The 25,162-nt window shown below is 30.9% G+C and overlaps 1 protein-coding gene across 5 annotated transcripts in view; it reads right to left on the bottom strand.

Annotated features, from left to right (window-relative positions):
* The window catches only part of phkb (phosphorylase kinase, beta), a 274,364-nt gene that overhangs the window by 89,303 nt on the left and 159,899 nt on the right, over positions 1–25,162 (bottom strand). For all 5 annotated transcript variants that reach the window (XM_061892491.1, XM_061892500.1, XM_061892487.1 and 2 more), the window contains 6 exons: positions 23,098–23,202; positions 20,668–20,750; positions 20,509–20,599; positions 9,114–9,172; positions 8,704–8,866; positions 8,250–8,331 (listed from right to left, as the gene is read on the bottom strand). In XM_061892491.1, the coding sequence (XP_061748475.1) occupies positions 8,250–8,331; positions 8,704–8,866; positions 9,114–9,172; positions 20,509–20,599; positions 20,668–20,750; positions 23,098–23,202 (583 nt within the window). The remainder of the gene's footprint in view (positions 1–8,249; positions 8,332–8,703; positions 8,867–9,113; positions 9,173–20,508; positions 20,600–20,667; positions 20,751–23,097; positions 23,203–25,162) is intronic.

The raw sequence follows: 25,162 nt of genomic DNA on the forward strand, positions 1-25,162 counted from the left end.
CTTTGAAAGGGTTTTGCAAAATTTCTGTTGATTTTAGGTATAGGAGTTTCTGATGGGGAATTTAGGTCTAGGTCAGTTCTACATAGAGGATTTTGTTTCATGTCTCTACGACATTCCTACCGGAAGTTACAAGCAGTCTGTTTTTTTTTTTTCGTAGGGGGCGCTAGCGCGCATTTTTCATTTTTGGGGTTTGGTTGCTTAATATGTTGTGGTGTCACGGTAGACCGACGCGTGTGTCAACTTTGGTGAGTTTTGGAATATGTTAAAGGGGTGATATTGGGGCGCGACGGTGCGGAAGAATAATAATTAAAGCTGCAAGCAGCGTTGGTCGGGTCCGCCGTTGGCCGCCGCCACCGCCGCCGTGTCCCGAGTCCCGATCTTAGTCAGACCAACATAGAGGTCTTTGTTTCATGTCTCTACGACATTCCTAACAGAAGTTACAAGCAGTTTTGTCTGGAAAAAGGTGACGGCTTTTTACAAAACTTTTATTTTGAAGGGGTAATTGCCAACTTCCTGTTGATTTTAACTGAAAGATGCCACCTATCAAAATGTAGGTCTAAGTGAGACATACATAGAGGTTTTTGTTTCATGTCTGTCCGACGTTCCTACCAGAAGTTACAAGCAGTTTTATCCGTTTCCTCTTCCTAGGAGCAGTTTTTCTGTGTTTTTTTCAAAAATTGCAATAGAGCGCAATTTTGAGTTTTAAGGTTTGGTTTTTTCACTAGATCGCAATTTCTGCCAGTCCTGATGTGTGTGCCAAGTTTGGTGAGTTTTGAAGCATTTTAAGGGGGTCAAATTGCAGCTCAAAGAGGCAAAAATAGCATTTTTTTGCGAAAATTTTGCTTTGAATGAGTTTTTGCAAGATTTCTGTTGATTTTGGGTATAGACATTTTTTATTGGAAATGTAGGTCTTAGTCAGACCTACACAGAGGTTTTTGTTTCATGTCTCTACGACATTCCTGACGGAAGTTACAAGCGGTTTGTTTTTGTTTTTTGCTAGGGGGCGCTAGCGCGCAATTTTAATTTTTTGGGTTTGGTTGCTTAATATGTTGGGGAGGGACACCGTACCGACGTGTGTGTCAACTTTGGTGAGTTTTGAAGCATGTTAAGGGGGTCAAATTAGGGTATTGTCTGTGTTGTATTCCTAGGGGGCGCTAGAGCACAATTTTGAGTTTTGGGGTTTGGTTTTTTCACTAGATCGCAATTGTTGCCAGTCCTGATGTGTGTGCCAAGTTTGGTGAGTTTTGAAGCATTTTAAGGGGGTCAAATTACAGCTCAAAGAGGTAAAAATGATATTTTTTTGGAAAATTTGCGCAGGGGTTCTTTGAAGGCGCGTAAAATCAAAACCTTAGAACTTATCACAACTTTGTCCGACCACTTTTTTTAAAAGGGTTCAATCTCTCTCCTGTGCGAGTTTGAAGCCGAAACGACAAACGCACTGGGAGGAGTTTTGATTTGAAAAAGGTGACGGGTTTTTACAAAACTTTTATTTTGAAGGGGTAATTGCCAACTTCCTGTTGATTATTTCTGCTAGCTGTCAATTACTAAAATGTAGGTCTTAATGAGACCTACATAGAAGTTTTTGTTTCATGTCTTTCCGGCATTCCTACCCGAAGTTACAAGCAGTTTTGTCTGTGGTTTCTTCCTGGAAGCAGTTTTTTCTGTGTTTTATTGAAAAATTGCGCTAGAGCACAATTTTGAGATTTTTTTTTTTTTTTTTTCATTAGATCGCAATTTCTGCCAGTCCTGATGTGTCTGCCAAGTTTGGTGAGTTTTGAAGCATTTTAAGGGGGTCAAATTGCAGCTCAAAGAGGCAAAAATAGCGTTTTTTGGCGAAAATTTTGCTTTGAAAGGGTTTTGCAAAATTTCTGTTGATTTTAGGTATAGGAGTTTCTGATGGGGAATTTAGGTCTAGGTCAGTTCTACATAGAGGATTTTGTTTCATGTCTCTACGACATTCCTAACGGAAGTTACGAGCAATCTGTTTTTTGATTTTTGTAGGGGGCGCTAGAGCGCATTTTTCATTTTTCGGGTTTGGTTTTTTTATTAGATGGCAATTTTCGCCAGTTCTGATGAGTGTGTGAAATTTGGTGAGTTTTGGAGCATGGTCAGTGGGTCAAATTAAGGTTCAAAGAGGCGGCGGAATAATAATAATAATAATAATAATTAAAGCTGCAAGCAGCGTTGGTCGGGTCCGCCGTTGGCCGCCGCCGCCGCCGCCGTGTCCCGAGTCCCGATCTTAGTCAGACCAACATAGAGGTCTTTGTTTCATGTCTCTACGACATTCCTAACAGAAGTTACAAGCAGTTTTGTCTGGAAAAAGGTGACGGCTTTTTACAAAACTTTTATTTTGAAGGGGTAATTGCCAACTTCCTGTTGATTTCAACTGAAAGATGCCAATCATCAAAATGTAGGTGTAAGTGAGACCTACTTAGAGTTTTTTGTTTCATGTCTGTCCGACGTTCCTACCAGAAGTTACAAGCAGTTTTATCCGTTTCCTCTTCCTAGGAGCAGTTTTTCTGTGTTTTTTTCAAAAATTGCAATAGAGCGCAATTTTGAGTTTTAAGGTTTGGTTTTTTCACTAGATCGCAATTTCTGCCAGTTCTGATGTGTGTGCCAAGTTTGGTGAGTTTTGAAGCATTTTAAGGGGGTCAAATTGCAGCTCAAAGAGGCAAAAATAGCATTTTTTTGCGAAAATTTTGCTTTGAATGAGTTTTTGCAAGATTTCTGTTGATTTTGGGTATAGACATTTTTTATTGGAAATGTAGGTCTAAGTCAGACCTACACAGAGGTTTTTGTTTCATGTCTCTACGACATTCCTGACGGAAGTTACAAGCGATTTGTTTTTGTTTTTTGCTAGGGGGCGCTAGCGCGCAATTTTCATTTTTGGGGTTTGGTTGCTTAATATGTTGGGGAGGGACACCGTACCGACGTGTGTGTCAACTTTGGTGAGTTTTGAAGCATGTTAAGGGGGTCAAATTAGGGTATTGTTTGTGTTGTATTCCTAGGGGGCGCTAGAGCACAATTTTGAGTTTTGGGGTTTGGTTTTTTCACTAGATCGCAATTTCTGCCAGTCCTGATGTGTGTGCCAAGTTTGGTGAGTTTTGAAGCATTTTAAGGGGGTCAAATTACAGCTCAAAGAGGTAAAAATGATATTTTTTTGGAAAATTTGCGCAGGGGTTCTTTGAAGGCGCGTAAAATCAAAACCTTAGAACTTATCACAACTTTGTCCGACCACTTTTTTTAAAAGGGTTCAATCTCTCTCCTGTGCGAGTTTGAAGCCGAAACGACAAACGCACTGGGAGGAGTTTCGATTTGAAAAAGGTGACGGGTTTTTACAAAACTTTTATTTTGAAGGGGTAATTGCCAACTTCCTGTTGATTATTTCTGCTAGCTGTCAATTACTAAAATGTAGGTCTTAATGAGACCTACATAGAAGTTTTTGTTTCATGTCTTTCCGACATTCCTACCCGAAGTTACAAGCAGTTTTGTCTGTTGTTTCTTCCTGGAAGCAGTTTTTTCTGTGTTTTATTGAAAAATTAAGCTAGAGCGCAATTTTGAGTTTTTTTTTTTTTTTTTTTCATTAGATTGCAATTTCTGCCAGTCCTGATGTTTGTTCCAAGTTTGGTGAGTTTTGAAGCATTTTAAGGGGGTCAAATTACAGCTCAAAGAGGCAAAAATAGCATTTTTTTGCAAAAATTTTGCTTTGAATGGGTTTTTGCAAAATTTCTGTTGATTTTTGCCCGAGAACATACTATTATGAAATGTAGGTCTAAGTCAAATTTACATAGAGGTTTTCGTTTCACGTCTCTACGACATTCCTAACGGAAGTTACAAGCAGTTATTTTTTTTTTTTTCATAGGGGGCGCTAGCGCGCAATTTTGTATTTTGGGGTTTGGTTGCTTAATATGTGTTTTTGCCAAGCCTTACCGATGTGTGTTTAAAATTTGGTGAGTTTTGGAGCATGGTCAGTGGGTCAAATTAGGGTTCGAAGCTGCGGAATAATAATAATAATAATAATAAAACGCAGCAGATTCAATAGGGTCCTTGCCATGGCAAAGGACATGGATGTCCTTTGCCATTGCAGGGCGGACCCTAATAAAACACAGCAGATACAATAGGGTCCTTGCCATGGCAAAGGACAGAGTCCTTTGCTGGCAGGGCGGACCCTAATAACAATAATAATAATAACAATAATATTAATTAAAGCTGCAAGCAGCGTTGGTCGGGTCCGCCGTTGGCCGCCGCCACCGCCGCCGTGTCCCGAGTCCCGATCTTAGTCAGACCAACATAGAGGTCTTTGTTTCATGTCTCTACGACATTCCTAACAGAAGTTACAAGCAGTTTTGTCTGGAAAAAGGTGACGGCTTTTTACAAAACTTTTATTTTGAAGGGGTAATTGCCAACTTCCTGTTGATTTTAACTGAAAGATGCCACCTATCAAAATGTAGGTCTAAGTGAGACATACATAGAGGTTTTTGTTTCATGTCTGTCCGACGTTCCTACCAGAAGTTACAAGCAGTTTTATCCGTTTCCTCTTCCTAGGAGCAGTTTTTCTGTGTTTTTTTCAAAAATTGCAATAGAGCGCAATTTTGAGTTTTAAGGTTTGGTTTTTTCACTAGATCGCAATTTCTGCCAGTCCTGATGTGTGTGCCAAGTTTGGTGAGTTTTGAAGCATTTTAAGGGGGTCAAATTGCAGCTCAAAGAGGCAAAAATAGCATTTTTTTGCGAAAATTTTGCTTTGAATGAGTTTTTGCAAGATTTCTGTTGATTTTGGGTATAGACATTTTTTATTGGAAATGTAGGTCTTAGTCAGACCTACACAGAGGTTTTTGTTTCATGTCTCTACGACATTCCTGACGGAAGTTACAAGCGGTTTGTTTTTGTTTTTTGCTAGGGGGCGCTAGCGCGCAATTTTAATTTTTTGGGTTTGGTTGCTTAATATGTTGGGGAGGGACACCGTACCGACGTGTGTGTCAACTTTGGTGAGTTTTGAAGCATGTTAAGGGGGTCAAATTAGGGTATTGTCTGTGTTGTATTCCTAGGGGGCGCTAGAGCACAATTTTGAGTTTTGGGGTTTGGTTTTTTCACTAGATCGCAATTGTTGCCAGTCCTGATGTGTGTGCCAAGTTTGGTGAGTTTTGAAGCATTTTAAGGGGGTCAAATTACAGCTCAAAGAGGTAAAAATGATATTTTTTTGGAAAATTTGCGCAGGGGTTCTTTGAAGGCGCGTAAAATCAAAACCTTAGAACTTATCACAACTTTGTCCGACCACTTTTTTTAAAAGGGTTCAATCTCTCTCCTGTGCGAGTTTGAAGCCGAAACGACAAACGCACTGGGAGGAGTTTTGATTTGAAAAAGGTGACGGGTTTTTACAAAACTTTTATTTTGAAGGGGTAATTGCCAACTTCCTGTTGATTATTTCTGCTAGCTGTCAATTACTAAAATGTAGGTCTTAATGAGACCTACATAGAAGTTTTTGTTTCATGTCTTTCCGACATTCCTACCCGAAGTTACAAGCAGTTTTGTCTGTGGTTTCTTCCTGGAAGCAGTTTTTTCTGTGTTTTATTGAAAAATTGCGCTAGAGCACAATTTTGAGATTTTTTTTTTTTTTTTTTCATTAGATCGCAATTTCTGCCAGTCCTGATGTGTCTGCCAAGTTTGGTGAGTTTTGAAGCATTTTAAGGGGGTCAAATTGCAGCTCAAAGAGGCAAAAATAGCGTTTTTTGGCGAAAATTTTGCTTTGAAAGGGTTTTGCAAAATTTCTGTTGATTTTAGGTATAGGAGTTTCTGATGGGGAATTTAGGTCTAGGTCAGTTCTACATAGAGGATTTTGTTTCATGTCTCTACGACATTCCTAACGGAAGTTACGAGCAATCTGTTTTTTGATTTTTGTAGGGGGCGCTAGAGCGCATTTTTCATTTTTCGGGTTTGGTTTTTTTATTAGATGGCAATTTTCGCCAGTTCTGATGAGTGTGTGAAATTTGGTGAGTTTTGGAGCATGGTCAGTGGGTCAAATTAAGGTTCAAAGAGGCGGCGGAATAATAATAATAATAATAATAATTAAAGCTGCAAGCAGCGTTGGTCGGGTCCGCCGTTGGCCGCCGCCGCCGCCGCCGTGTCCCGAGTCCCGATCTTAGTCAGACCAACATAGAGGTCTTTGTTTCATGTCTCTACGACATTCCTAACAGAAGTTACAAGCAGTTTTGTCTGGAAAAAGGTGACGGCTTTTTACAAAACTTTTATTTTGAAGGGGTAATTGCCAACTTCCTGTTGATTTCAACTGAAAGATGCCAATCATCAAAATGTAGGTGTAAGTGAGACCTACTTAGAGTTTTTTGTTTCATGTCTGTCCGACGTTCCTACCAGAAGTTACAAGCAGTTTTATCCGTTTCCTCTTCCTAGGAGCAGTTTTTCTGTGTTTTTTTCAAAAATTGCAATAGAGCGCAATTTTGAGTTTTAAGGTTTGGTTTTTTCACTAGATCGCAATTTCTGCCAGTTCTGATGTGTGTGCCAAGTTTGGTGAGTTTTGAAGCATTTTAAGGGGGTCAAATTGCAGCTCAAAGAGGCAAAAATAGCATTTTTTTGCGAAAATTTGCTTTGAATGAGTTTTTGCAAGATTTCTGTTGATTTTGGGTATAGACATTTTTTATTGGAAATGTAGGTCTAAGTCAGACCTACACAGAGGTTTTTGTTTCATGTCTCTACGACATTCCTGACGGAAGTTACAAGCGATTTGTTTTTGTTTTTTGCTAGGGGGCGCTAGCGCGCAATTTTCATTTTTGGGGTTTGGTTGCTTAATATGTTGGGGAGGGACACCGTACCGACGTGTGTGTCAACTTTGGTGAGTTTTGAAGCATGTTAAGGGGGTCAAATTAGGGTATTGTTTGTGTTGTATTCCTAGGGGGCGCTAGAGCACAATTTTGAGTTTTGGGGTTTGGTTTTTTCACTAGATCGCAATTTCTGCCAGTCCTGATGTGTGTGCCAAGTTTGGTGAGTTTTGAAGCATTTTAAGGGGGTCAAATTACAGCTCAAAGAGGTAAAAATGATATTTTTTTGGAAAATTTGCGCAGGGGTTCTTTGAAGGCGCGTAAAATCAAAACCTTAGAACTTATCACAACTTTGTCCGACCACTTTTTTTAAAAGGGTTCAATCTCTCTCCTGTGCGAGTTTGAAGCCGAAACGACAAACGCACTGGGAGGAGTTTCGATTTGAAAAAGGTGACGGGTTTTTACAAAACTTTTATTTTGAAGGGGTAATTGCCAACTTCCTGTTGATTATTTCTGCTAGCTGTCAATTACTAAAATGTAGGTCTTAATGAGACCTACATAGAAGTTTTTGTTTCATGTCTTTCCGACATTCCTACCCGAAGTTACAAGCAGTTTTGTCTGTTGTTTCTTCCTGGAAGCAGTTTTTTCTGTGTTTTATTGAAAAATTAAGCTAGAGCGCAATTTTGAGTTTTTTTTTTTTTTTTTTTCATTAGATTGCAATTTCTGCCAGTCCTGATGTTTGTTCCAAGTTTGGTGAGTTTTGAAGCATTTTAAGGGGGTCAAATTACAGCTCAAAGAGGCAAAAATAGCATTTTTTTGCAAAAATTTTGCTTTGAATGGGTTTTTGCAAAATTTCTGTTGATTTTTGCCCGAGAACATACTATTATGAAATGTAGGTCTAAGTCAAATTTACATAGAGGTTTTCGTTTCACGTCTCTACGACATTCCTAACGGAAGTTACAAGCAGTTATTTTTTTTTTTTTCATAGGGGGCGCTAGCGCGCAATTTTGTATTTTGGGGTTTGGTTGCTTAATATGTGTTTTTGCCAAGCCTTACCGATGTGTGTTTAAAATTTGGTGAGTTTTGGAGCATGGTCAGTGGGTCAAATTAGGGTTCGAAGCTGCGGAATAATAATAATAATAATAATAAAACGCAGCAGATTCAATAGGGTCCTTGCCATGGCAAAGGACATGGATGTCCTTTGCCATTGCAGGGCGGACCCTAATAAACGCAGCAGATTCAATAGGGTCCTTGCCATGGCAAAGGACATGGATGTCCTTTGCTGGCAGGGCGGACCCTAATAATGGCAATAACAATAATATTAATAATAATAATCCCAGGGTGTGAACAAGAGTGATGCAGAGAATAATTTTGCCACACTTTGTATGTGTGTGACAATCACTGCTACTTTAACAACGACAATAATAATAATAATAATAATAATAATAATACAAATAAAAATAAGAACAATAAACTCACCATCTTTATCCAGAAAGTGTGGCCCTTCCCTCTGGATCAGGATGCCGGCAAGCTGAGCCTGGCTGGCTAAGCAGTTGCAGTCCTGGATGATGACACACACACACACACACACACACACACACACACACACACACACACACACACACACACACACACACACACACACACACACACACACACACACACACGATTAATCCCCACATCGTCGTCACTTCTGCTAACACAAAAGTTGCACATTTCCCAAGCTGCTGTGAAATTGTAATTAGGCATCTGGGTGTCTTGCAGAGCTGCCGCCGTGACGATAATGGATGATCGCGCCCGTATCGCCTCATTTCCATGGGAATTAAAGGAGCGACACGCGTGGAATAGGAAGGACAAACCACAAGGCCTCCCGTACAGCCACTCAGCGGACACTCCATTAGGTACCCCTAATGTGACGGACACAAGGACTCACGTGGAACTTCTGGAGGACTTCGTGGGTGGACTTGAGCAGCCACTCGTCCACGCTGATCTCGGGCTGCTGCTCCAGGTCGGAGGCGTTGGGCGTGCTGGTCTGACGCTTCACCTTGGAGTGTTTGGGCATCTCCAGCTCCTCGAAGCTCCTGAACTCCGGGATCCTTCAGCACATCACATGACCAGAAGACAGGGAATAGTTCATGGAGGCTGGAGTTATGTCCCGCTTTCTCATGCACGCTGCATCATTTTCAAAAGTAACTTGCTCAATGTATATAAAAAGGTCTGAGTCCATAATGACAGCCCATATCATGAGTTCCTATTCTTGAGAATGTTTTAGTATTAGTTAAGGACAACATGTGAGCCATGGACTTTAATAAAATGTTCTCCAGTCTTAAAGGAAGTTCTTACTCGGCCTCGTTGACCCGCAGGAAGTCCAGCTGCTCCACCACGGCTCCTGATATCAACGTCTGGAAAAGACGCAAAAGTCACAGTGTTTATTTAGCATTTATTTTTATTTATTTTGTGTCTAGTTATCATATATAATTTTTTATTTTTTTTTCATTTATTCAGCAATCATCATTCAGTGGTTATTTAGCATTTATTTTTATTTGTTTTGAGTCCATTCATCATATATTTATTTTTTATTTTTTCATTTATTCAGCAATCATTCAGTGGTTATTTAGCATTTATTTGTATTTATTTTGTGTCCATTTATCATATATTTAATGTTTTTTTTTCCATTTATTTAGCAATCATTCAGTGGTTATTTAGCATTTATTTTTTATGTATTTTGTGTCCTTTTATCATATATTTATTTATTTATTTTCATTTATTTAGCATTCATTCAGTGGTTATTTAGCATTTATTTTTTAGGTATTTTGTGTCTTTTTATCATATATTTATTTATTTATTTTCATTTATTTAGCAATCATTCAGTGGTTATTTAGCATTTATTTTTTTATTTATTTGTGTCCTTTTATCATATATTTATTTATTTTATTTTCATTTATTCAGCATTCATTCAGTGGTTATTTAGCATTTTTTATTTTTATTTTGTGTCCATTCATCACATATTTATTTTTATTTTTTTCATTTATTCAGCAATCATTCAGTGGTTATTTAGCATTTATTTTTATTTATTTGGTGTCCATCCATCATATATTTATTTTTATTTTTTAATTTATTCAGCAATCATTCAGTGGTTATTTAGCATTTATTTGTATTTATTGTGTGTCCATTTATAATATATTTAATGTTTTTTTCCATTTATTTAGCAATCATTCAGTGGTTATTTAGCAATTATTTGTATTTATTTTGTGTCCATTTATCATTTATTTAATGTTTTTTTTTCATTTATTTAGCAATCATTCAGTGGTTATTTAGCATTTATTTTTTATGTATTTTGTGTCCTTTTATCATATATTTATTTTTTATTTTTCATTTATTTAGCAATCATTCAGTGGTTATTTAGCATTTATTTTTATTTATTTTGTGTCTAGTTATCATATATAATTTTTTATTTTTTTTTCATTTATTCAGCAATCATTCAGTGGTTATTTAGCATTTATTTTTATTTGTTTTGAGTCCATTCATCATATATTTATTTTTTATTTTTTCATTTATTCAGCAATCATTCAGTGGTTATTTAGCATTTATTTGTATTTATTTTGTGTCCATTTATCATATATTTAATGTTTTTTTTTCCATTTATTTAGCAATCATTCAGTGGTTATTTAGCATTTATTTTTTATGTATTTTGTGTCCTTTTATCATATATTTATTTATTTATTTTCATTTATTTAGCATTCATTCAGTGGTTATTTAGCATTTATTTTTTAGGTATTTTGTGTCTTTTTATCATAAATTTATTCATTTATTTTCATTTATTTAGCAATCATTCAGTGGTTATTTAGCATTTATTTTTTTATTTATTTGTGTCCTTTTATCATATATTTATTTATTTTATTTTCATTTATTCAGCATTCATTCAGTGGTTATTTAGCATTTTTTTATTTTTATTTTGTGTCCATTCATCACATATTTATTTTTATTTTTTTCATTTATTCAGCAATCATTCAGTGGTTATTTAGCATTTATTTTTATTTGTTTTGAGTCCATTCATCATATATTTATTTTTTATTTTTTCATTTATTCAGCAATCATTCAGTGGTTATTTAGCATTTATTTGTATTTATTTTGTGTCCATTTATCATATATTTAATGTTTTTTTTTCCATTTATTTAGCAATCATTCAGTGGTTATTTAGCATTTATTTTTTAGGTATTTTGTGTCTTTTTATCATATATTTATTTATTTATTTTCATTTATTTAGCAATCATTCAGTGGTTATTTAGCATTTATTTTTTTATTTATTTGTGTCCTTTTATCATATATTTATTTATTTTATTTTCATTTATTCAGCATTCATTCAGTGGTTATTTAGCATTTTTTTATTTTTATTTTGTGTCCATTCATCACATATTTATTTTTATTTTTTTCATTTATTCAGCAATCATTCAGTGGTTATTTAGCATTTATTTTTATTTATTTGGTGTCCATCCATCATATATTTATTTTTATTTTTTCATTTATTCAGCAATCATTCAGTGGTTATTTAGCATTTATTTGTATTTATTGTGTGTCCATTTATAATATATTTAATGTTTTTTTCCATTTATTTAGCAATCATTCAGTGGTTATTTAGCATTTATTTTTTATGTCTTTTGTGTCCTTTTATCATATATTTATTTTTTATTTTTCATTTATTTAGCAATCATTCAGTGGTTATTTAGCATTTATTTGTATTTATTTTGTGTCCATTTATCATATATTTAATGTTTTTTTTTCATTTCTTTAGCAATCATTCAGTGGTTATTTAGCATTTATTTTGTGGCCATTTATCATATATTTAATCCATTTTTTTTCATTTATTTAGCAATCATTCAGTGGTTATTTAGCATTTATTTTTTGTGTATTTTGTGTCCATTTATCATATATTTAATGTTTTTTTTTCATTTATTTAGCAATCATTCAGTGGTTATTTAGCATTTATTTTTTATGTATTTTGTGTCCTTTTATCATATATTTATTTTTTATTTTTCATTTATTTAGCAATCATTCAGTGGTTATTTAGCATTTATTTGTATTTATTTTGTGTCCATTTATCATATATTTAATGTTTTTTTTTTCATTTCTTTAGCAATCATTCAGTGGTTATTTAGCATTTATTTTGTGGCCATTTATCATATATTTAATTTATTTTTTTCCATTTATTTAGCAATCATTCAGTGGTTATTTAGCATTTATTTTTTATGTATTTTGTGTCCATTTATCATATATTTTATGTTTTTTTTTCATTTATTTAGCAATCATTCAGTGGTTATTTAGCATTTATTTTTTATGTATTTTGTGTCCTTTTATCATATATTTATTTTTTATTTTTCATTTATTTAGCAATCATTCAGTGGTTATTTAGCATTTATTTGTATTTATTTTGTGTCCATTTATCATATATTCAATGTTTTTTTTTCATTTCTTTAGCAATCATTCAGTGGTTATTTAGCATTTATTTTTTATGTATTTTGTGTCCTTTTATCATATATTTATTTATTTTTTTTCATTTATTTAGCAATCATTCAGTGGTTATTTAGCATTTATTTGTATTTATTTTGTGTCCATTTATCATATATTTAATGTTTTATATTCATTTATTTAGCAATCATTCAGTGGTTATTTATGATTTATTTTTATTTATTTTGTGTCTATTTATCATATATTTATCATTTATTTAATTTTTTAAATTTATTTATTGAGCAATCATTCAGTGGTTATTTAGCATTTATTTCTTATTGTTTTTGTGATTATTTAGCGTTTGTACAGCATTTATTTAAACAATTATTCTGCGTTTATTTGGCAATCAATCAGCAACTATTTATCATCTATATATTGTTTGTTTACAAATTTTTAATAATTTCTTTTGTGTTAATTTTGTAATATTTCAGTGTGCATTTAGCATTTATGTCGTGTTTGTTTCGCATTTATTTAGTATTATTTTGTGACTATTTAGCTTTTCTTCTGTAGTTTTTATTTACTGATTATTCATTTGTTTATTGTTCATTTGGCAATTAACCAGCAATTATTTAGCATTTATCTTGTCTTTATTTATTATCGATTTTGTGATTATTCCGCGTTTATTTAGCGCTGAGTCAGTGTTTATTTAGCATTTATTTAGTGTTCACCCAGCATTTATTGACTGCTTAAGTAGCATTTTTTTCAGCATGTATTTCTTTGTTTACTAAGTGAATATTCAAAATTCATGTCACATTAAATCACTATTAATAGAGAATTTGTTTTGCATTTATTTGGTGGTCATTCAGAATTAATTTCAGCATTATTTTGCATTTGTTTGTTGTTTTTTTAGTGATTAAATGCCAGTAATTCAGTATTTATTTATAATTTATTTAGTGGTTATTCAGAATTTTTGAGTGATTATGTAGGATTTATGAGCTTGCAATATTGTTTATTCAGTCATTATTCAACATTTATTTGGTATTAATTCAGTATTTATTTAGCAGTTTTTTTGCATGAATTTTGTGGATTTTTTTTTAACATTTATTTAGAGTTAAGTCAGAATTTCTTTGGCATTTATTCAGCATTTATTTAGTAATTATTTAACATTTATTTAGCATTAAGTCTGTATTTATTCAGCATTTATTTAGTGATTATTTAACATTTATTTAACATTAAGTCTGTATTTATTTGGCATTTATTTAGTGATTATTTAACATTCATTTAGCATTAGGTGAGTATTTATTTGGCGTTTATTTGGCATTTATTTAGTGATTATTTAACATTTATTTAACATTAAGTCTGTATTTATTTGGCATTTATTTAGTGATTATTTACCATTTATTTAGCATTAGGTGAATATTTATTTGGCGTTTATTTGGCATTTATTTAGTGATTATTTAACATTTATTTAGCATTAAGTCTGTATTTATTTGGCATTTATTAAGTGATTATTTAACATTCATTTAGCATTAGGTGAGTATTTATTTGGCGTTTATTTGGCATTTATTTAGTGATTATTTAACATTAAGTCTGTATTTATTTGGCATTTATTTAGTGATTATCTAACATTCATTTAGCTTTAGGTGAATATTTGGCGTTTATTTGGCATTTACCTAGTGATTATTTAACATTTATTGAGCATTAAGTCTGTATTTATTCGGCATTTATTTAGTGATTATTTAACATTTATTGAGCATTAAGTCTGTATGTATTTGGCATTTATTTAGTGATTATTTAACATTCATTTAGCATTAGGTGAGTATTTGTTTGGCGTTTATTTGGCATTTATTTAGTAATTATGTAACATTTATTTAACATTAAGTCTGTATTTATTTGGCATTTATTTAGTGATTATTTAACATTTATTGAGCATTAAGTCTGTATTTATTTGGCATTTATTAAGTGATTATTTAACATTCATTTAGCATTAGGTGAGTATTTATTTCGCGTTTATTTGGCATTTATTTAGTGATTATTTAACATTTATTGAGCATTAAGTCTGTATTTATTTAGTGATTATTTAACATTTATTGAGCATTAAGTCTGTATTTATTTGGCATTTATTTAGTGATTATTTAACATTTATTGAGCATTAAGTCTGTATTTATTTGGCATTTATTTAGTAATTATTTAACATTTATTGAGCATTAAGTCTGTATTTATTTGGCATCTATTAAGTGATTATGTAACATTCATTTAGCATTAGGTGAGTATTTATTTGGCAATTATTTAGTGATTATTTAACATTTATTGAGCATTAAGTCTGTATTTATTTGGCATTTATTTAGTGCTTATTTAACATTCATTTAGCATTAGGTGAGTATTTATTTGGTGTTTATTTGGCATTTATTTAGTGATTATTTAACATTTATTTAACATTAAGTCTGTATTTATTCAGCATTTATTTAGTGATTATTTAACATTTATTTAGCATTAAGTCTGTATTTATTTGGCATTTATTTAGTGCTTATTTAACATTCATTTAGCATTAGGTGAGTATTTATTTGGGGTTTATTTGGCATTTATTTAGTGATTATTTAACATTTATTTAACATTAAGTCTGTATTTATTTGGCATTTATTTAGTGATTATTTAACATTCATTTAGCTTTAGGTGAATATTTGGCGTTTATTTGGCATTTACCTAGTGATTATTTAACATTTATTGAGCATTAAGTCTGTATGTATTTGGCATTTATTTAGTGATTATTTAACATTCATTTAGCATTAGGTGAGTATTTGTTTGGCGTTTATTTGGCATTTATTTAGTGATTATTAAACATTAAGTCTGTATTTATTTGGCATTTATTTAGTGATTATCTAACATTCATTTAGCTTTAGGTGAATATTTGGCGTTTATTTAGCATTTACCTAGTGATTATTTAACATTTATTGAGCATTAAGTCTGTATTTATTCGGCATTTATTTAGTGATTATTTAACATTTATTGAGCATTAAGTCTGTATGTATTTGGCATTTATTAAGTGACTATTTAACATTCATTTAGCATTAGGTGAGTATTTATTTCGCGTTTATTTGGCATTTATTTAGTGATTATTTAACATTTATTTAACATTAAGTCTGTATTTATTTAGTGATTATTTAACATTTATTGAGCATTAAGTCTGTATTTATTTGGCATTTATTTAGTGATTATTTAACATTTATTGAGCATTAAGTCTGTATTTATTTGGCATCTATTAAGTGATTATTTAACATTCATTTAGCATTAGGTGAGTATTTATTTGGCAATTATTTAGTGATTATTTAACATTTATTGAGCATTAAGTCTATTTATTTGGCATTTATTTAGTGATTATTTAACATTCATTTAGCATTAGGTGAGTATTTATTTGGCGTTTATTTGGCATTTATTTAGTGATTATTTAACATTTATTTAGCATTAACTGAGTATTTATTTGGCAATTATTTGGCATTTATTTAGTGATCATTTAACATTCATTTAGCATTAGGTGAGTATTTATTTGGCGTTTATTTGGCATTTATTTAGTGATTATTTAACATTTATTGAGCATTAAGTCTGTATTTATTTGGCATTTATTAAGTGATTATTTAACATTCATTTAGCATTAGGTGAGTATTTATTTTGCGTTTATTTGGCATTTATTTAGTGATTATTTAACATTTATTGAGCATTAAGTCTGTATTTATTTGGCATTTATTTAGTGATTATTTAACATTCATTTAGCATTAGGTGAGTATTTATTTGGCAATTATTTGGCATTTATTTAGTGATTATTTAACATTTATTGAGCATTAAGTCTGTATTTATTTGGCATTTATTTAGTGATTATTTAACATTCATTCAGCGTTAGGTGAATATTTATTTGGCGTTTATTTGGCATTTATTTAGTGATTATTTAACATTTATTTAGCATTAACTGAGTATTTATTTGGCAATTATTTGGCATTTATTTAGTGATCATTTAACATTCATTTAGCATTAGGTGAGTATTTATTTGGCGTTTATTTGGCATTTATTTAGTGATTATTTAACATTTATTGAGCATTAAGTCTGTATTTATTTGGCATTTATTTAGTGATTATTTAACATTCATTTAGCATTAGGTGAGTATTTATTTGGCGTTTATTTGGCATTTATTTAGTGATTAACATTTATTGAGCATTAAGTCTGTATTTATTTGGCATTTATTTAGTGATTATTTAACATTCATTCAGCGTTAGGTGAATATTTATTTGCCGTTTATTTGGCATTTATTTAGTGATTATTTAACATTTATTTAGCATTAACTGAGTATTTATTTGGCAATTATTTGGCATTTATTTAGTGATCATTTAACATTCATTTAGCATTAGGTGAGTATTTATTTGGCGTTTATTTGGCATTTATTTAGTGATTATTTAACATTTATTGAGCATTAAGTCTGTATTTATTTGGCATTTATTTAGTGATTATTTAACATTCATTTAGCATTAGGTGAGTATTTATTTGGCGTTTATTTGGCATTTATTTAGTGATTAACATTTATTGAGCATTAAGTCTGTATTTATTTGGCATTTATTTAGTGATTATTTAACATTTATTTAACATTAAGTCTGTATTTATTTGGCATTTATTTAGTGATTATATAACATTCATTTAGCATTAGGTGAGTATTTATTTGGCGTTTATTTGGCATTTATTTAGTAATTATGTAACATTTATTTAACATTAAGTCTGTATTTATTTGGCATTTATTTAGTGATTATTTAACATTTATTGAGCATTAAGTCTGTATTTATTTGGCATTTATTAAGTGATTATTTAACATTCATTTAGCATTAGGTGAGTATTTATTTCGCGTTTATTTGGCATTTATTTAGTGATTATTTAACATTTATTTAACATTAAGTCTGTATTTATTTAGTGATTATTTAACATTTATTGAGCATTAAGTCTGTATTTATTTGGCATTTATTTAGTGATTATTTAACATTTATTGAGCATTAAGTCTGTATTTATTTGGCATCTATTAAGTGATTATGTAACATTCATTTAGCATTAGGTGAGTATTTATTTGGCAATTATTTAGTGATTATTTAACATTTATTGAGCATTAAGTCTGTATTTATTTGGCATTTATTTAGTGATTATTTAACATTCATTTAGCATTAGGTGAGTATTTATTTGGCGTTTATTTGGCATTTATTTAGTGATTATTTAACATTTATTTAGCATTAACTGAGTATTTATTTGGCAATTATTTGGCATTTATTTAGTGATCATTTAACATTCATTTAGCAGTAGGTGAGTATTTATTTGGCGTTTATTTGGCATTTATTTAGTGATTATTTAACATTTATTGAGCATTAAGTCTGTATTTATTTGGCATTTATTAAGTGATTATTTAACATTCATTTAGCATTAGGTGAGTATTTATTTTGCGTTTATTTGGCATTTATTTAGTGATTATTTAACATTTATTGAGCATTAAGTCTGTATTTATTTGGCATTTATTTAGTGATTATTTAACATTCATTTAGCATTAGGTGAGTATTTATTTGGCAATTATTTGGCATTTATTTAGTGATTATTTAACATTTATTGAGCATTAAGTCTGTATTTATTTGGCCTTTATTTAGTGATTATTTAACATTCATTCAGCGTTAGGTGAATATTTATTTGGCGTTTATTTGGCATTTATTTAGTGATTATTTAACATTTATTTAGCATTAACTGAGTATTTATTTGGCAATTATTTGGCATTTATTTAGTGATCATTTAACATTCATTTAGCATTAGGTGAGTATTTATTTGGCGTTTATTTGGCATTTATTTAGTGATTATTTAACATTTATTGAGCATTAAGTCTGTATTTATTTGGCATTTATTTAGTGATTATTTAACATTCATTTAGCATTAGGTGAGTATTTATTTGGCGTTTATTTGGCATTTATTTAGTGATTAACATTTATTGAGCATTAAGTCTGTATTTATTTGGCATTTATTTAGTGATTATTTAACATTCATTCAGCGTTAGGTGAATATTTATTTGCCGTTTATTTGGCATTTATTTAGTGATTATTTAACATTTATTTAGCATTAACTGAGTATTTATTTGGCAATTATTTGGCATTTATTTAGTGATCATTTAACATTCATTTAGCATTAGGTGAGTATTTATTTGGCGTTTATTTGGCATTTATTTAGTGATTATTTAACATTTATTGAGCATTAAGTCTGTATTTATTTGGCATTTATTTAGTGATTATTTAACATTCATTTAGCATTAGGTGAGTATTTATTTGGCGTTTATTTGGCATTTATTTAGTGATTAACATTTATTGAGCATTAAGTCTGTATTTATTTGGCATTTATTTAGTGATTATTTAACATTTATTTAACATTAAGTCTGTATTTATTTGGCATTTATTTAGTGATTATATAACATTCATTTAGCATTAGGTGAGTATTTATTTGGCGTTTATTTGGCATTTATTTAGTGATTATTTAACATTCATTTAGTATTAGGTGAGTATTTATTTGGCATTTATTTAGTGATTATTTAACATTCATTTAGCATTAGGTGAGTATTTATTTGGCGTTTATTTGGCATTTATTTAGTGATTATTTAACATTTATTGAGCATTAAGTCTGTATTTATTTGGCATTTATTTAGTGATTATTTAACATTTATTTAACATTAAGTCTGTATTTATTTGGCATTTATTTAGTGATTATTTAACATTTATTGAGCATTAAGTCTGTATTTATTTGGCATTTATTTTGTGATTATTTAACATTTATTTAACATTAAGTCTGTATTTATTTGGCATTTATTTAGTGATTATTTAACATTCATTCAGCGTTAGGTGAATATTTATTTGCCGTTTATTTGGCATTTATTTAGTGATTATTTAACATTTATTTAGCATTAACTGAGTATTTATTTGGCAATTATTTGGCATTTATTTAGTGATCATTTAACATTCATTTAGCATTAGGTGAGTATTTATTTGGCGTTTATTTGGCATTTATTTAGTGATTATTTAACATTTATTGAGCATTAAGTCTGTATTTATTTGGCATTTATTTAGTGATTATTTAACATTCATTTAGCATTAGGTGAGTATTTATTTGGCGTTTATTTGGCATTTATTTAGTGATTAACATTTATTGAGCATTAAGTCTGTATTTATTTGGCATTTATTTAGTGATTATTTAACATTTATTTAACATTAAGTCTGTATTTATTTGGCATTTATTTAGTGATTATATAACATTCATTTAGCATTAGGTGAGTATTTATTTGGCGTTTATTTGGCATTTATTTAGTGATTATTTAACATTCATTTAGTATTAGGTGAGTATTTATTTGGCATTTATTTAGTGATTATTTAACATTCATTTAGCATTAGGTGAGTATTTATTTGGCGTTTATTTGGCATTTATTTAGTGATTATTTAACATTTATTGAGCATTAAGTCTGTATTTATTTGGCATTTATTTAGTGATTATTTAACATTTATTTAACATTAAGTCTGTATTTATTTGGCATTTATTTAGTGATTATATAACATTCATTTAGCATTAGGTGAGTATTTATTTGGCGTTTATTTGGCATTTATTTAGTGATTATTTAACATTCATTTAGTATTAGGTGAGTATTTATTTGGCATTTATTTAGTGATTATTTAACATTCATTTAGCATTAGGTGAGTATTTATTTGGCGTTTATTTGGCATTTATTTAGTGATTATTTAACATTTATTGAGCATTAAGTCTGTATTTATTTGGCATTTATTTAGTGATTATTTAACATTTATTTAACATTAAGTCTGTATTTATTTGGCATTTATTTAGTGATTATATAACATTCATTTAGCATTAGGTGAGTATTTATTTGGCGTTTATTTGGCATTTATTTAGTGATTATTTAACATTCATTTAGTATTAGGTGAGTATTTATTTGGCATTTATTTAGTGATTATTTAACATTCATTTAGCATTAGGTGAGTATTTATTTGGCGTTTATTTGGCATTTATTTAGTGATTATTTAACATTTATTGAGCATTAAGTCTGTATTTATTTTGCATTTATTTAGTGATTATTTAACATTCATTTAGCTTTAGGTGAGTGTTTATTTGTCGTTTATTTGTCGTTTATTTAGCGATTGTTCAGCGTTTATTGAGCACTGAGCCTCCAGTGTGCTTGGTGAGTTTGGGTCCAGTCAGGGCCATTTGGTGAGACTTTGGGACCCGAGGCACTGACCTGGAGTCTGTCCACGTGAACTTTGACCCCCCCAATGCTGCCCTTCTTGAAGGAAGCCAGCATGTCCAGGACCGGATTGAAGCGGCTCCCCCTGCACACACACAACCATCACAATCAATAAAGAGATCAAAGAAGCTGACTGCATTTGTGTTGATGTACTTGATGTTGTCCTCGTGGATGAGGACCAGGAAGAGAGGCCGGCCTTGCATCTTCCAACACTGCTTGATGAACTGCAAGGCGTTCTACAAACACACAACACAACATTTACACAAAGGTAAGCACGCCGGGTTGTAAGGAACTCGCAGCTACACAGCAGCTAAGCACACAAGCGAGACTTTACTTTCCTTGACCTTTTATTTACCCTCTTTAAACTTTTCTTGACTTGGTTTACCTTCTATATTTCTTCTTTTACATTTCCTTTACCCTCTATTGACCTCATTTTCACTTTAACAAACAATATTTTGCCTTTCAATTACTACCTTTACATTTTAATTTTGTTCTACCTTTTACTTTTTATTTACTTCATTTATTGTCAATTTACTTTGTTCCACCTTTCACCTTTAATTCTCTTATTTTTCTTTCTATATACCTTCTATTTATTTTCTTTTGCCTTCTACTTACCTCATTTTCCCTTTGATATACAGTATTTTTTCTTTCATTTACTACCTTTAAATATGAACTTTCTTCTACCTTCTATTTATCTGGTACTTGTTTATTTACTCCTTTTATTTTCGACTTACCTTGTTTCACCTTTTACATTTAATTCTTGTATTTTTCTTTCTATATACCTTCTATTTATCTTATTTTACCTTCTATTTACCTCATTTTCCCTTTGATATACAGTATTCTGCCTTTCATTTACTACCTTTAAATTTTAATTTAGTTCTACCTTCTATTTACCTTTTACTTCTTTTATCATCAATTTACCTTGTTTCACCTTTTACTTTTAATTTTCGCATTTTTCTTTCTATATACCTTCTATTTATCTTATTTTACCCCCTATTTACCTAATTTTCCCTTTGATATACAGTATTTTGCCTTTCATTTACTACCTTTACATTTTAAATCTTTGTTCTACCTTCTATTTACCTTTAACTTCTTTTATCGTCAATTTACCTTGTTTCACCTTGTACCTTTAATTCTTGTATTTTTCTTTTTATATACCTTCTATTTCTTTTGCCTTTTATTTAGCAAATGTTCCCTTTAATATACAGTATTTTGCCTTACATTTACTACCTTTAAATGTTAACTTTGTTCTACCTTTTACTTTTTTGAGCAGGTGCCAGATCATTCTGGGAAATTAAATCATCATCTCCATAGAGCTTTACAACAGATGGAAGCATGTACACAGCTGCATTGACTCTGGACTTGATGAAACACAGTGGACCAAAACCAGCAGCTGATATGGCTCCCCAAACTATTGCTGACTGAGTGAACTTCCGTTGTCTAGAGTTCAGGAGTGGCCTCACCATGGGAATACGGCTATTGAAGCTGTATCTGTTGTAAAGCTCTATGGAGATGATGATTTCATTTCCCAGCATGATCTGGCACCTGTCCACAGTGCCAAAACCAGCAGTAACTGGTGTACTGACCATGGCATTACTGTCCTCCATTGGCCTACCAACTCCCCTGACCTGAACCTCATAGAGAATTTGTGGGGTATTGTGAAGAAGAAGCTGAAAGACACCAGACCCAATAATGCAAATGAGCTGAAGGCCGCTATTGAAGCATCCTGGGCATCCATAACACCTCAGCAATGCCACAGGCCGATTGCCTCCATGCCACGCCGCATTGATGCAGTAATCCGTGCAAAAGGATTCCCAACCAAGTACTGAGTGCATTAATTGACATTTTCAAATGTTGGATTTTGTTTTGCTGTTATAGATATATTTTTTTACTTGGTCTGAGGAAATATTCAAATTTTTTGAGATAGGATTTTTGAGTTTTCTTACGCTGTATGCCATAATCAGCAATATTAAAATAATAAAAGGCTTGCAATATTTCAGTTGCTGTGTAATGAATCCAGAATGTATGACATTTTCATGTTTTTAGTTGCATTACAGAAAATAAAGGACTTTATCACAATATTCTAATTTTCTGAGACAGTCCTGAATATATATATATATACATACATATATATACATATATATATATATATATACATATATATATATATATATATAGATATAGATATAGATATATATGTCCGTGTTTTCCAATGCACCAAAATAATACATTCCCCTTTCTGCTGCTCCCTACGCTCCGTTCCGCATTTTCCAGCACACCTTCAACACATTCACATGTCTGTGTTCTAAGACGGCCATGTGAATTAAAAGTTACGGTAAAAATGTCAGCTGTGTGGGATTATTTAACCTACAATACGAAAAAGATGAAGAGGTGGAGTGCAAAACATGATGTGTAATGAATCCAGAATGTAGGACATTTCCATGTTTTTAGTTGCATTACAGAAAATAAAGGACTTTATCACAATATTCTAATTTTCTGAGACAGTCCTATATATATAAGCAATAAATCGGAAGACTTTTTGCCTTCAAGTTGACCCATAAAACTTGGCGGCCTTCGACCTACCTTGATGTCGTCAATCAGCAGCATCACATCCTGGGACAGGTAGAAGTCGCTCACATCAAAGACGATCGGGTAGCACACCACCGTCTTGCCGAGGATGCGATAAATCTACACAAACACGTGCGCACACACACACACACACACACTTGTATTTGTTACCTTCTTGAGACCTGAGAAAAATGCCTCCCTCTTCAGGACCAGCCTTTCTAGATATATAAAGAAGTGTATTTACAACATGAATAATATATACATACTATGCACATATAAAAAAGCTTGTTATGAAAAATGAGTTGGAATTTTACAAGAAAAACTTAAAATTTTGGCAGTATTAATGATAAAAGTCGGAAATTTACTCAACGCAAGTCAACATTTTACAATAAAAACTGAACATTTGTGCAATATTATGATCAAAGTTGGAATTTTACTCAACAACAGTCACAATTTTACAAGTAGAGCTTCAAATGTTGGAAATTTTATGAAAAGAGCCGCAATTTTACTCCACAAAAGTCACAATTTTATAAGAAAACTTTAAAATAGTTCCAATATTATAATAATAATCAGAATTTCACTTGGCAAAATGATGACAAAAGTCGTCATTTTACTCAGAAAATGTCAACATTTTACAAGCAAAACTGAACATTTTTGCAATATTATGATAAAAGTTGGAATTTTACTCAACAACAGTCACAATTTTACAAGTAAAGCTTCAAATGTTGGCAATTTTATGAAAAGAGTCGTCATTTTACACGACAAAAGTCACAATTTTATAAGAAAACTTTAAAATGTTTCCAATATTATAATAACAATCCGAATTTTAATTGGCAAAATGACAAAAGTCGTCATTTTACTCAGAAAATGTCAACATTTTACAAGAAAAACTGAACATTTTTGCAATATTATGATAAAAGTTGGAATTTTACTCAACAACATTTAACAATTTTACAAGTAAAGCTTCAAATGTTGGCAATTTTATGTAAAGAGCCGCAATTTTTCTCCACAAAAGTCACAATTTTATAAGAAAACTTTAAAATGTTTCCAATATTATAATAATAATCAGAATTTTACTTGACAATAGATGACAAAAGTCGTCATTTTACTCAGAAAATGTCAACATTTTACAAGTAAAACTGAACATTTTTGCAATATTATGATAAAAGTTGGAATTTTACTCAACAACATTTAACAATTTTACAAGTAAAGCTTCAAATTTTGGGAATTTTATGAAAAGAGACGCAATTTTACTCCACAAGAGTCACAATTTTATAAGAAAACTTTAAAATGTTTCCAATATTATAATAATAATCAGAATTTTACTTGGCAAAATGATGACAAAAGTTGTCATTTTACTCAGAAAATGTCAACATTTTACAAGAAAAACTGAACATTTTTGCAATATTATGATAAAAGTTGGAATTTTACTCAACAACATTTAACAATTTAACAAGTAAAGCTTCAAATGTTGACAATTTTATGAAAAGAGCCGCAATTTTACTCCACAAAAGTCACAATTTTATAAGAAAACTTAAAATTTTTTCCAATATTATAATAATAATCAGAATTTCACTTGGCAAAATGATGACAAAAGTCGTCATTTTACTCAGAAAATGTCAACATTTTACAAGAAAAACTGAACATTTTTTCCAATATTATAATAATAATCAGAATTTCACTTGGCAAAATGATGACAAAAGTCGTCATTTTACTCAGAAAATGTCAACATTTTACAAGAAAAACTGAACATTTTTGCAATATTATGATAAAAGTTGGAATTTTACTCAACAACATTTAACAATTTTACAAGTAAAGCTTCAAATGTTGGCAATTTTATGTAAAGAGCCGCAATTTTACTCCACAAAAGTCACAATTTTATAAGAAAACTTTAAAATGTTTCCAACATTATAATGATAATAATCCGGATTTTACTTGGCGAAATGATGAAAAAAGTCGTCGTTTTACTCAGAAAATGTCAACATTTTACAAGAAAAACTGAACATTTGTGCAATATTATGATAAAAGTTGGAATTTTACTCAACAACATTTAACAATTTAACAAGTAAAGCTTCAAATG

Source organism: Nerophis ophidion, linkage group LG02 (assembly GCF_033978795.1).
Source record: "Nerophis ophidion isolate RoL-2023_Sa linkage group LG02, RoL_Noph_v1.0, whole genome shotgun sequence".
NCBI classification, from domain to species: domain Eukaryota; kingdom Metazoa; phylum Chordata; class Actinopteri; order Syngnathiformes; family Syngnathidae; genus Nerophis; species Nerophis ophidion.